This window comes from Cheilinus undulatus, linkage group 21, assembly GCF_018320785.1.
Source record: "Cheilinus undulatus linkage group 21, ASM1832078v1, whole genome shotgun sequence".
Taxonomy (NCBI): domain Eukaryota; kingdom Metazoa; phylum Chordata; class Actinopteri; order Labriformes; family Labridae; genus Cheilinus; species Cheilinus undulatus.
Window position 1 is genome coordinate 37,120,827 of NC_054885.1, and position 14,207 is coordinate 37,135,033.

A 14,207-nucleotide genomic window follows, 5' to 3' on the forward strand; every position below is an offset into this window, starting at 1 on the left:
TCATGGACCCCTAAGAGTTTCTGTAACTTTCATGAACCCTTCAAAGCCTGAATGCACAAATTACAGCAAGAAAATTCTCATTTTTTGGAACTAAAATGTTTATTACACTTTCTACTGAAAGTGAAAGAAAGAAATACAGATTTCCACAAAATTTAACATATATATTTTTGCATCTCATTTAATACATTAGGTGTTTTTGGTAACTGATAATCCACTTGAGGGCATTTTTATCATTTATCAGATTGGATTCAGAATTTTTTTTAGTAATGTATTGAGCATATTGATTAGATAGAGGTATCAAAAAAGTATATATCAAATATGATAGAACAGGCTTTAAGGGGTTAAAGTTGTCTTCGATATTTTCTGGCATTCTTTGCACACACCATGGCTTAGCTCTGAAGTCTGGCATTATTTTCCTAATTTTACTTCAGTGTGCCCATCCACACTGTTAACAATAAAAAGAGGATTCTAAATGAAATTCATTTTTTGTTGCTCTGAAATAGCGGTTAAATTCAGGTTAAAAATAAAACATGGCTATCACAGCTTCAATTTAAAGTGGATCATGATTTTGCTGACCTCCATGGGCCCCCAGTTTGGCTGGGCCCCAGAAAGCTCTCCCCTTTATCCCCCCCTTATGGGCGGCCTTGCTGACACCCCCCTGAGTTGCTTAGCAGCCAAGGCCAAGCTTGACGGCATCTCCTTTGTACAATCCTTTTTTCTCCTGGAAATACTCCCAGAGATCGCTGGCAGTTTTTGAGCCATTAGGGAGATCTACAGCATGACCACGGGCTCTTGGCAACCCTACTACCTGCTTGGATGCTACCTTGGATGTGCTTACTCTACCCTGAAGGTGTGGGCTTTGTTATTTCTCAACAGATTATTTTCCCATGCCCCTGGTGATATGCAAGAACATCCAGAGCATGACCTGGTTGTGTCTACCCGTTGATTAATGCTGCTGTTGTTGATCAGCATTCAGCAGAGGAAGTGTATGCAAAATATGCCAAAGCATTATGATTAGGTGATAAAACATATCTAGAGAAACTGTAGAATAACAAGAGGGACAATGAGTGGTGAAATCATCAATGACATAATAATTTAATGGCACTGTAGGCAAACTTTACAAGGAGGTAGGTGTAAGATTAAAACTGTAATTTAGGGCTGCATTGAAACTATCTCAGCTGGTGCAACACCTCAAATGTTAGTGAAGTGTAAACTCTGCTTTTAGGCAGAACTAAAGTTCAGACTAGGCTATGTTTGAACTTAGGCATTGCTGTCGCAATCTAAAGGAGTAACAAGTAATTTTTTGTCTGGGTAACTTTTACTTTGTCAAGCACTGGTTATGCATTTGTAAAACATCAAGCTCCCCCATTTCAACATAACTTTATTCTAACTTTGTTAAGTCTCTTCAGCACAGATGTGGCCAACTGAGTAAATGAGAGGGAGAATCAGCCGACATCCCACTCCTCCTCCTCCTCTTCCCTCTCACCCCGGCCTCTCGCACATGAAAGGGGCCGCTCAAGGCCAGTGGATGGCCGGTGGGGTGTGTGCTATGTGAGGGCCCCAGACCCAGACACAACACAACACACAACTCTGCGGGCCACCACAGCTGGGCTGGAATGTGACCTGCTTCGGACTCAGCCATGTGTGTCTGAAATACAAGTTGAAGGAGGAGGACGAGGATGGAGGGATGTTGGCGAGAGAAACAGCACAGACGGAGCATAGGAGAAACACAGCAACATCACTGAGAAGGACGTCTGTAGATCTGTCTAAATCATCTTTATTCATTTTGTTTCATACTCATACAAGTTTAAATGAACCCTAGTACATAATAGATAACATAAAAATATATCTGTTCTGGCCGTAACACTACAGGAGACAAATCAAGGAAAATAAATACAAAGAACAGAAGTTCACATATATTTTCTGTATTACTTATCAAAAAGGTTCCTAAAATAGAAAATATGGAACCAAAGAGCTTATTGGATTCATAAACTGAGGCTTCAAATGGCATTACTTTCGGCTCAGGTGCTCAGAGAGATTTTACACCAGGTCGATTCTGTGATTACACAAAGAAATAAAGCAAATGTACCAATAATGGAGACCCTAAACAAGGAATATATGAGTGTATTCAACATAACATTTAGAAGGAGGACTCTAATATATTATTTGATGAGCAGATACAGGGATTAAATATTAAATAAATGTCAGATTATCAAGGATGGATCTACATGCAAGGTATAAACCGCCTCAAAGTGTGGCTATTACAAGTGTCTATGATTGATTCCAACTGAAAAAAGCTATTTGACGAGAAAGACAAGAATAAATACTATAAGGGAATTTGTGATCTAATCATAGGATCTGTAAGAAAAGAAGCGGCAACAGGCAAAACAAACTTGAACGTAAAGCTAAGCTACGTGTTTTGCCTACTTCGGTCAAACTGATGAGGTTACTGGAGCTTGCAACAATCAAAAAACCAACACAACTGACTTTGAGAGTGTTCGAGGCTCTATTGAACAGCAGAGAAATCTTTCAGAAAATCACAGGTTTTCTTGTGTACAATCTCACGAAGCTTCCTGACTTTGCGAGAGCTGGACGAGCCTACGAAGCTGTCGGGCTGCAGAATGGCCATCCCGTTGTGCACATCCCCCATGATGATGAGCTGCCCGTTTGCTGTGGTGATGTTGGGGCAAGGGCAGTTCCAGTCCATGTTCAGAAGTGTCACCTCCAAGGGCTCCTTCCCGAAGAACCTCAAGCCCATCTTCTCATCCTTCAAGATCTCCTCCACCGTCACTAAAGCGTGGCCCGACTCCTGCTCCTCCGTCAACTCGGTCACACGGCCCAGGATCACAAAGTCACTCTTGCAGAAACTGTTGACCATCTTGCCCCGGGGTTTACAAATCTTGCAGTTGTGGTTCTTTGGAAAGGGACACATCTCATCACAGGCCTCTTTGGACTCAAAGTTGTTTTCGTTGCCTCCACAGCCACCGTACACAAAGTTCTGGCACTTTTTGAGGGTGCTGCTGTAATACCAGCGAGGCTCGTAGGCTTTGCAAGGCCCCTGGAGGCTCGGGAGGCTACAGGGAGCCGCTAGATCTCCTCCACATGACAGCATGCAGGTTTCATAGGTGTCAAAATGGTTCCGGTTTTTATTGCACTGACTGTATGTAAAGGTGAAACAGTTGTTCCTCTTTGGTTCATAGTACCAGCTCATGCTCTCTTCTCCACAGTCGTCTATGTCCGGATTCTTGAGGCACTCTTCAGCTGGAAATGGCAGATTGGTACTGTTCCCTTCTGTATTCTTACCCTTCGCTTCTTTCCTGATTACCACCAAGGGAAAGTGTGCTGACACACTCCCTCCGACATTTTTGGCTGTACAAGTGTAGATGCCGGCGTCCTGAAGTTGAGCGTTGTATATGACGAGCTGACCAATGTTAGTGACCACGACGTTCCCTCGGACATGGTTGGGTTTCATTATGGTGTTCTCTTTGCCCTTCAGTTGTTTCTCCCAGGTGATTTCAGGCCGTGGCTTCCCAGACACCTCACACAGGAAGCTGGCTGTCTCGCCCACAAAGACAGCCTGTTGGGTGAGGCTGCCGTGGATGGAGGGGAGCTGGATGTCAGCTGGGAGGGTGGTCTGGAGGGCAGTGGTGGGGTGTAAGGTGGTCCCTTCTGGATTTGGACTGGTGTCTGGCCAGGTCAAGTGGTACCTGTTGGTAGGTTAAAAAAGAGATTAGTTTTTTAGGGTCAAGATATTTCAGAGGTTCTTCTTTTATAACAATCAGTGGCGCCACCAGCTGTAATCCTCCTGCACAAACTGTGCTTACATTGAATTGCATTGCATTGAATTGAATTGCATTTCATTGCATTGCATTGCATTACATTGCATTGCATTGCATTGAATTGCATAGAATTGAATTGCATTGCATTGCATTGCATTGAATTGAATTGCATTGCATTGCATTGCATTGAATTGAATTGCATTTCATTGCAATGCATGAATTGCATTGCATTGCATTGCATTGCATTGAACTGAATTGCATTTCATTGCATTGCATTGAATTGCATTGAATTGCATTGCATTGCATTGCATTGCATTGAATTGAATTGCAATGCATTGCATTGAATTGAATTGCATTTCATTGCATTGAATGAATTGCATTGCATTGAATTTTATTGCATTGTATTGTATTGCATAGCATTGAATTGCATTGCATTGAATTGAACTGCACTGAATCACATTCCATCTGCTTTATGTGGAAAACAGAGAAACAGATGTGTGGGGTTTTGCACTTCCAAGAAGTTGCTAGCATTGACTCAAATGTTTGGTCTCAGAGTTGCCACAAGTCTTTAGAGTATGGTACCTTTTTTTTGCATGGATATGGGTATCACGAAATCACAGCTACCTCCACTTTGTACAACATGCCAAAAGACTTTGCAGAGCTAGGAAAGTAAGAGAAAATCAAGGAAATATTCTCTCTATCACTCCTTTGCCTTGTTATAAACCTGTTTCCTGTTCTCCACCCATCTCAGCATGAGTGACTGAGAGAAAATAGAGCAGGGCGATGGGGAACACATGCTTATTTGCGCTTTATCACACCACATTACTGGCTTCTTGTTAAGGCACTACAGTATGAATCGGTGTAATCAAGCTGCTTTTGTTGCTGACGCATCACATCCAGTTAGGCCTCAATTTCCAAGCCCAAAAACGTCAGATATCTTCCCCACACAGCACAAAACAACTACTGGCTGATGAGCTTTAAAGGACTTCTGACTTTGTCAAAACTCTAAGAGAACGTATTAACTTGAACCTTTCAGTGACAACCATGCATCCTATGGTTCTTGTGGTTAGAAAAGATTTTAACGATCAAAACTAATGTATCTTATTTGAGTTTTTCCCAAATAACATCTGATGTGTTTTTGACATTATGGTGAAAAAACAAAGACATTTCTTAGGATGTGCTCCATCTTTATCATCTGCTGTGACTACTATGCTTTTAGCTGAAAGTCTCGGTTAGCACGATCAGCTGTTAAATCTTAACACTGGCTAAATTCGGGCTCAAACCCAACTCTACTTTACGTTCCTCTGGAATAGCTTTAATGGTGTAAAAACGTCAGTATTGTTTCCAGTATTTCAATGTTTTGAAGGTCAGGTGTTTGGCTACTTGTGTTTAATCCCAGTTTTGGTGTTGTATGAGTAGCATTATTGCTCTCCCTCTTGTGCTCACTCACTGTGATGATGAAAAAGAGGGAACTAAGTAAATAAAGCTCTCCTAAATGCACTAGAATAGTCCCAGTGTGTTCTGGGAAATGTAATCCTGGTGGTGCCACTGTAACAAACAAAGCATGCTTATTAATTTTGAGGACTAAAACAAGACAACTTTACCTCGTCTCAGCAAAAACAAAAAGTAGAGACTTAAAATACTTAACATGTTACCTGCAGGTGACCTCAGTGATAGTGATACCCTTGGAACAGGCCTCTGCATCCATGTAGCACTTATTGTAATAAGTCATGCCATCAGACGCACATGTGAAGTGGGGCTCTCTCTCACAGCGGTCCCGGCACTTACAAACAGGCTGACCATCCCAGATGTCGCACTCGGAGCCTTGCTGAGAGCACATGAACTTGTCACAGGTGGCGCCCTTTGGCATTCCAATGGGGCCCTTACTGCCCTTGATGTCTATGTAGCGTGCTGCCACACAGCTCTTGTTTCCACAGACGTTAGGACAACACTTCTCGAATGACTCGCAGTCCTGAAGTTGGAAAAAAAGACAAGCTTTTGTACAGAGGAGCAGCTAACTCACGTTTGTATTTTACTTTGAAGTACAGATTTAAAAACAAATATAAGACTTCATTTATTTTAAAAACATGTACAGTGCTTAACAAATTTATTAGACCACCTGTCATAAAAACAAGAAAACATAAATATTTTAGAAATCTTTCAAAAACTTGTTTAAAACTAAAAACTAAAACTAAAAACTTTTTACCATTTTGAACAGGAATGAGGGATTTCAAACTGAATTCACCAATTTGAGCCGGCTCACTGGGCTTCTCTAAGAAGTCAGAAATGAATCAAGCATAACATTCAACCACTAAAACTCATTTTTCTGTTCAGGAATGCAAGTAAATAACTACAATTTGACATATTAATCAATAAATAATAATGTGCTTTACTATTTTTTTAAGTTTTTTTTTTTTGTAAATCAGTAAATTTTGAAAGTTCATGGATAACAATAATAATTATATTTTAGCATTAAAAATATCATTTTGGTTAAAGAGGCTTCTACACATTGGTGTATTAACCACTGCAGAAACATAAAAATGATTTTGGTAATTACCAAGCATAAACCTTACTTTGGGTGGTGGTCTACTAAATTTGTTAAGCACTGTATATTTAGAACTCACAGGACATTTGTCAAGTTGCTACAAGTGTGACATTACATAATCTCAATGATTATTTTTGTTTCATGTGTTTGCTTTTATTTTTTGTGAACACCTTAGGCAGCAGCTCATGCAATGCAAGTGGAAAGTATGGTGGCCTTGTAGGTCAAATAGAAAATAATTTAGGGTTTCACTGTATGTTTTTGTGTTTCATTAGCTGCTTTTACATTCCCCAAAGGATTCTGAGTTCCCCAAACTTTTGTTTGTGTTTGACAAAATTTCATTTTTGTCTGGAATGGATTTTATGTGAAAATGTTTTAGTGTTTCACAGTGATTTTGTGTTTCAGATATTTTCGTGTCATGTAATTTTTTTGTGCTAGACAAAATGTGTTTGGTTTCTTTAAATGTTTTTGAATTTCACTAGATATACTTGTTCCACACAATGTTGTGCTTTAATTAAAAATATATATTTTCACAATTTTTTTTTTCATTTTATGAAAAGTTCTTGCTAACATTTAATGTTTTTTATTGCCCTACAGTTTTGTATTTGATAAAAAATCTTTTTAGCATTTTATGAAATAATTTATACTTCCCAAAGTGTTTTTATAATTCATAAAATGTGTTTGCTTTCTTAAAATGTTTTCACATGATTTTTTTTTATTTCAGTAATTATGTGGCTTCAGTTAAATGTATTTCTCCCTCAAATGCTTTTGTGTGTTTAATATCCTTTTTGTGTTGCGTGACATGTTTTTTCCCCATAAAATTTTTTTTGAAACAAAAAAAACTTTCACTTTTAAAGAAACCTTTTTTTTTTATTCAGTGACATTTTGTTGCTGTTTGAGTACTTATGTGCTTTATGAAACTGTAACTTTTTCCAAAATGCTTTTGTTCTTCATATTTTTTAAAGTGTACATCCATTTAACTAAATGATTTTGGGTTTTATTTAATATTGTACTTTCACAAAATGTTTCTGAAACACAAAAACAATTTTTGTTGTTTCTACTTTTAAATAAATCATTTTTTTCAATTCAGTGACATTTTCTTGCTATTAAAATGTTTTTTGTTTGTTTGTTTGTTTTATGAAATAGTGTTACTCTTTTACAAAATGCACCTGCAGCATTTTATTAAATATTGTACTTACACAAAATATTTCTGCAGTTCATGAAATGGTTTTGCTTTACTGCACGTTTTTGTGTATCATGACATGTTTTTGTATTTTCCAAAATGTTTTATGCATTTGCACCTTCAGGACCACCGTAGCTTACAAATAATTGGGCAGTTAAATCTTGTAATACCTCTGTAACTGTTTGCCTGGCTCGATTATCCACTGGTATATTTATAAAGTGCATAAATATTGTCTCTAATCTTTATTAACAACCACACAAGAAAACAACAAGAAGAACTAAAGGCACGAGCTTTTGTCAGGTTCATATTTCCCATACATCCACAGACAACATCACTGCAGCTTTCACGTTAACTCACCTGATCAGATTCACACTCGCGCATGCAGGTGCTCATCGCATCCACCCACAGGTTGGGGTTCAGGTCATTTGGGCACAAACCTGCGTGAGAGTACACCAGCTTTGCCACAGAGCCCATGGACATGGGCATCGCTCTCACGCGGGAGCTGCCCATAAAAAGCAGAGATGTGAAACAATGTCCCAGAACAAACCAAATCCATCGGGGAAACAGCATCCACCACATATCCGGCGCGTAATGAGGCGGAAAATCAAAATCCCGGGACTCCAAATGAGTTTAGCACACAACGCTAAAAGATTATTTCTGTAAATTATCCTGCAATGAAACCTTTTCTAACTGCTGGAGTCAGATGCAGCTTTAAATCAGCGCTGTGCGGAGCGCGCTGGGTCGGTCTCGGCGTGGAGAGCTCTCCAGGTCAGTCGCTCCACGTTTAATAGTAGCAAGAGATTAAGGCTGTGGTGAGCAAACCCACCTAGGATCTATGAATTACAGTGGCCTGTCTAGTCCGACAGCAAATCCCAGCTGAGTTACAGTTATGATCAACTTAATTAAAGAAAAAAATCTCCAACAGTATGCAGACTGTTCCTCAGAGGACTGGCGAGACACCTGTGCGTAACGCACTGGATGCTTTAACCCTTAGCTTGCAAAGTCAGCCCAGAGAAGACTGACATGTTCAGGTTTCCTCTCATATCATCAGGGAAGAAGGTTTATTATACACAATAAGGTAAAAAATAACCTTTGATATTCTAACTTTTTAAAGACAGGTGTAAAGACATATCAGATAAAGCCAAGAAAGTAACGATGGTGTATTTTTGAAAATACATACATATATTTCTGGATACTTTGAGTTTCTCTGTTTCACAGAGAAAACTAAAGTGTCATCTGACATGCATCAAATTAAAGAATAGCATGATGAGCAAAAATCTACACTTTGTCCTCTTCAACTGATCAAAATGTTTCTGACCACAAGATGGCGCCAAACTCAGAGCTGACTGCTGGCTGCTGCACTTAAAGTTCACCAATAAAAACGGATCATTGGAAGTACTCTCTAATATCAAGGCCAGTATTTGTGGTGGATTTTATGTTTGAATCGATTTCCATTATTAAAGTGTATAATGGTTTATCACAAACCTCCTGATAATTTTCTCTTTTTTTTCTTTCACTGTTTTAGCCTATGCCAGTCTCATTGGGATTGCCTTAATTCCTTATCAGCTTCAGTTCATTTCCTTGCCTCTTTTTACAGTAATGTTCTTGCCTTTATCTTTTTTCATCTTGTATATCTGCAGTTGATTTTCTTCCTTTTACTTCAGTTGTTAGATTTATTCTTCTGCTCCTTTAAAACCACTTTGTAAATTCTGTGTTTTTTCAAAGTGCTGTAAAATATACCAATCATCCTTCCCTCCATCCATCCATCCATCCATCCATCCATCCATCTATCCATCCATCCATCCAAATATCCATCCATCCATCCATCCATCTGAATATCTATCCATCCATCCATCTAAACATCCATTCATCAATCTAAAATCTATCTATCCATCCGAATATCCATCCATCCATTAATGTATCCATTGATCAAGCCATCATCCATCAATCCATCCATCCATTGGTCCATCTATCCATCTATCTGAGTATACATCCATCCATCCATCCATCTAAGCATCAATTGGTCCATCAATCCATCCATCTGAATATCCATCCATCCATCTATATGAGTATACATCCATCTACACACATGGACAAAATTGTTGGTACCCCTCTGTTAATGAAAGAAAAACCCACAAAGGTCACAGAAATAACTTGAATCTGTCAAAAGTGATAATAAATACAAATTCTATGAAAATTAAGCAATGAAAATCAGACATTGCTTTTGAACTGTGGTTCAACAGATTTAAAAAAAAAAAAAAACACACCCATGAAACAGGCTTGGACAAAAATGATGGTACCCTTAACTTAATATTTTGTTGCACAACCTTTTGAGGTAATCACTGCAATCAAACGATTTCTGTAACTTTCAATGAGACTTCTGCACCTCTCAGCAGGTATTTTGGCCCACTCCTCATGAGCAAACTGTTCCAGTTGTCTCAGGTTTGAAGGGTGCCTTCACCAGACGCCATGTTTCAGCTCCTTCCATAGATGTTCAATAGGATTTAGATCAGGGCTCATAGAAGGCCAATTCAGAAGAGTCCAATGTTTTGCTCTTAGCCATTCTTGGGTGTTGTGTGTTTTGGGTCATTATCCTGTTGCAAGATCCATGACCTGCGACTGAGACCAAGCTTTCTGACACAGGGCAGCACATTTCTCTCTAGAATACCTTGATAGTCTTGAGATTTCATTGTACCCTGCACAGATTCAAGACACCCTGTGCCAGATGCAGCAAAGCAGCCCCAGAACATAACAGAGCCTCCTCCATGTTTCACAGTAGGGACAGTGTTCTGTTCTTGGTATGCTTCATTTTTGCGTCTGTGAACATAGAGCTGATGTGCCTTGCCAAAAGGTTCCAGTTTTGTCTCGTCTGTCCGAACGTAGGACATTCTCCCAGAAGCTTTGTGGCTTGACAACATGCAGTTTGGCCAATTCCAGTCTGGCTTTTTTATGATTTGTTTTCAACAGTGATGTCCTCCTTGGTCGTCTCCCATGAAGTCCACTTTGGCTCAAACAATGAAGGATGGTGTGATCTGACACTGATGTACCTTGACCTTGGATTTCACCTTTAATGTCTTTGGAGGTTGTTCTGGACTCTTTTGTTACCATTCGAATTATCCGTCTCTTCGATTCGTCATCAATTTTCCTCCTGCGGCCACGTCCAGGGAGGTTGGCTACAGTCCCGTGGATCTTCCATTTCTGAATAATCTGTGCAACTGTAGTCACAGGAACATCAAGCTGCTTGGAGCTGGTATTATAGTCTTTACCTTTAACATGCTTGGCTATAATTTTTTTTCTAATCTCCTGAGACAACTCTCTCCTTCGCTTCCTCTGGTCCATGTTTAGTGTGGTACACACCAAACAGCACAGTGACTACTTGTCACCCTTTAAATAGGCCGACTGACTGATTACAAGTTTGTAGACACCTGTGATGCTAATTAGAGGACACACCTTGGTTGAACATGTCTCTATGGTCAAATTATTTTTAGTCCTTTCTAGGGGTACCGTCATTTTTGTCCAGGCCTGTTTCATGAGTTTGTTTTTTTAAATAATTCTGTTGAACCATATTTCAAAAGCAATGTCTGATTTTCATTGGTTAATTTTCATAGAATTTGTATTTATTATCACTTTTGACAGATTCAAGTTATTTCTGTGACCATTGTGGGTTTTTCTTTCATTAACAGAGGGGTACCAACAATTTTGTCCACGTGTGTAAATATCCATCCATCCATCCATCCATCCATCCATCCATCCATCAGTCCATCCAACCATCCATGCATCCACCCACCCATCCATCCATAAGTCTGTCCGTCTGTCTGGCCATCCATCCATCCATTTGTCCATCCATCCATCCATCCATCAGTCCATCCATCCATCCATCCATCAGTCCATCCAACCATCTATGCATCCATCTACCCATCCATCTGTCAGTCTGTCTGTCTGTCTTTCTGTCTGGCATCTGTCCGTCTGTCCCTATAAACATCCATAATGTGTGTCTTTCTTTCATCTTCAGCAGTCGCAGCCTGAAACATAATGAGACATCCCAGTAGGCAAAACGAGGATGCCAAACATCACATTTGCATCATAAAGAGACCAAATTTCAATCTTCAGATTGTATCATTTGTCAAATTCTAAACCTAAGTCTTTTTAAGTTTGATAAAACAGAGATTATAGCAAACACACTGCAACTCACATGGAAGTGCACTAACGCCTGAAGCCTTGCAGGCCCATGCTATCAAAATATTGATGTGGTACAGACGGCTTGATATCACGCTGTGGAAAAGCGTTTTTCCCCAAAAGCCAATTCCAGGAAGTGTTGCTGTAAAGAGGTCTTAAAAACAAAACAAGAGGGACAGGACAGAGGTCTGTTAAGGGGAATACAATAGAAGAAAACACATGCGGGAAGAGGATCATCATTTTTGTAATGTGCCCCCTCTCCCCCATGCCATCAAGCCTGGAGGTCTTATTATAAAACACTTTGATTGTTGCTGAATTGTGATGTATAAAATGGGTTATATTTCTCTAGAAGAACAAAGACATTTAACATTTTAGTGGCACTGCTGTGAGTATTTGTCTGTCTACGTGTGTGAGTATGGAGTCTGTGCTTCCCAGCAGATCTCCTGCTGAGCCAAAGAGGCCCAGCACTCCTCCAGGCCGAACCCTGCAGTCTCAGTCTGGTCTGTGTCTGTGGGCTCTCTCTGTAAACACATACACCGGACACACACATATTAGGTAAACACAGGTGAGAGCCACACATGTAGGCACAAAGAAGAGCAAGCATGTCACAAAGCAGTCAATATTTTCCATTTATCAGGATTTGCTCAAAGAACTTGGAGGTATGGTTAACATTCATCATTAAACATGTCTGACTTACACACTAATGCATCAACACTGAATCACACGCAGATTCACAACCTAGTCAAGCTGTGTTTTCAGTGTCTGCTCACCCACTCGCCCCCTCAGACCCTGCACCCCTAACCTTCACCCCTCCAGACCTCACATTCCCAGCATAGCCGACAGTGGGGCTGCAGGGCGTGACACAGATTGAATAAAGCCACCCAGAGGACCCCACGCAGGGCCTTCCACTCAGTCTCTCTGCCTTCACACATGTATTGTCTGCTAACAGACCTTGACATTGACCTTCTCTGTTTGCCCTTAGCATCTCAGAGCATAGATCAAAACAACTCAGTTCAGCGGATCGGACAATTGATGCTTGTTTTCTTTCCCATTTGACCAGTGCTTTAAAGCAGTATAAAGTTCTTTTAATCTTATATACAATCAGAATCATTCTTTTCAATTAACTGTAAGCATCACCTGATTATTGCAATCAAATCGGTTTAGATGTTTCAAAGTTGGTATGCAAAAAAAGTTAGCAATCATCACATTTTAACCATAAGGCCTTTGGGTAAGAGGTAGGGTATAGAGACAACACAAAGGACAATTTAGGGTGGCCAGTGCACCTGTGTTTGGACAGGGGGGAAGACGCAAAGAGAGCCCATGCATAACTGGGGATGCCGTTCAAACTCCACGTGCGAACTCCACCCAGAAAGGTCCAGTCTGACTGGGATCTGAACTGGGGTTAGAAAATTAATCGCAAATTAAATTTGTGTCAAAATACCAGTTTAAGCCTTTTTGCAGCAGAGATGTTATGCATTAACCTTGCAAAGCAGATGGATATGCCCGTTTCCTTGTTTTTCACTGGCGAATCCATCTTGCAAAGCTCCCATCTGAACTGTTTGGGCCCGGTTAGAAAGTGACAAGACCAATCAGCAACGAGGGGCAACTTTTGTCGTTTTTGAAAAGAAAACAACTCACTGCTGTTCTTTGTTCTTCTTTTAACAAAGAGCTTAGTGTGAATGCTGCCAAAGGGCCATTTTTGCAGAACTTGACGACATTTCTTTGTTAAAAGAAGACGAAAGAACAGCAGTGAGTTGTTTTCTTTTCAGAAACAACAAAAGTCGAGTACTTACATGTCTATAGTCGCCATGTTTGGCATTATTCCTCGGTAGCTCAAACGTTTCTTATTTAAGCTTTACCAGATGGATGTGTCTGGCGTGTCAGGTTAGTTATGCATTACATATCATGCAAAAATTCTAGTGGCATATTTTTTGAATAGTGTCCCAAAAAAAACTATTTTCTTCCTTTTTGTATGTTTTTCTTGTTAAATATGAGAATAACATAAAATGATCATTGCCTTTAATACAACAGTTCATATTCAGTTTTCAAAATGAGTTGAAATGATCACAACTAAGATATTTTTTCAACACTGTTCAGCCCTGGTTTAATCTAATAATGTGTTGGTTATAGTATAGAATAAATTATTGCTTTTTTTTGTAGGAAAATACATGACATGAGGAACTTAAGAAATAATGCCATATTAAATCGCATTCACAATATTGGGTAATAAAAATTGCAATTAGATTATTTTCAAAAAAATCATTCAGCCCTAATTTGAACCAGAAACTTTCTTGCTGTGAGGCAACAATGCTGTCCCTTCTATGTCGGTCTGGGTGTTTCTTGAGAACCCCTTTTCTCACACTTTGAGAGGTTTTTCAAGGGAAATGACTGAAGGATAAACTGATAAGATTTTTGAGGTCAAAGGTCAAGGTTATTGCGCATCATACCTTGCAGAGGCCTACAACCATAAGGTAGTAGTTCTAGTAGAGTCAAACCATGCTATCAGCACCAGTTTACAGCAGTCGTA

The 14,207-nt window shown here is 39.7% G+C and overlaps 1 protein-coding gene across 1 annotated transcript; it reads right to left on the minus strand.

Annotated features, from left to right (window-relative positions):
* Positions 1–2,506: 2,506 nt before the first annotated feature.
* Positions 2,507–8,083, minus strand: LOC121503830 (WAP, Kazal, immunoglobulin, Kunitz and NTR domain-containing protein 2-like). Its single transcript, XM_041778393.1, has 3 exons — positions 7,862–8,083; positions 5,435–5,751; positions 2,507–3,707 (listed from the first exon to the last, which is right to left on the minus strand). Exons 1-3 carry the CDS (start codon positions 8,081–8,083, stop codon positions 2,507–2,509), a joined length of 1,740 nt encoding a protein of 579 aa, XP_041634327.1.
* Positions 8,084–14,207: the final 6,124 nt, after the last annotated feature.

Coding starts and splice junctions, on each gene's coding strand:
- LOC121503830 (XM_041778393.1), bottom strand. CDS start 8,083: ATGTGGTGGATGCTGTTTCCCCGATGGATTTGGTTTGTTCTGGGACAT. Junction 5,752..7,861: donor GCGAGTGTGAATCTGATCAG/GTGAGTTAACGT, acceptor TTCCAACTTCAG/GACTGCGAGTCATTCGAGAA. Junction 3,708..5,434: donor ATCACTGAGGTCACCTGCAG/GTAACATGTTAA, acceptor ACCTACCAACAG/GTACCACTTGACCTGGCCAG.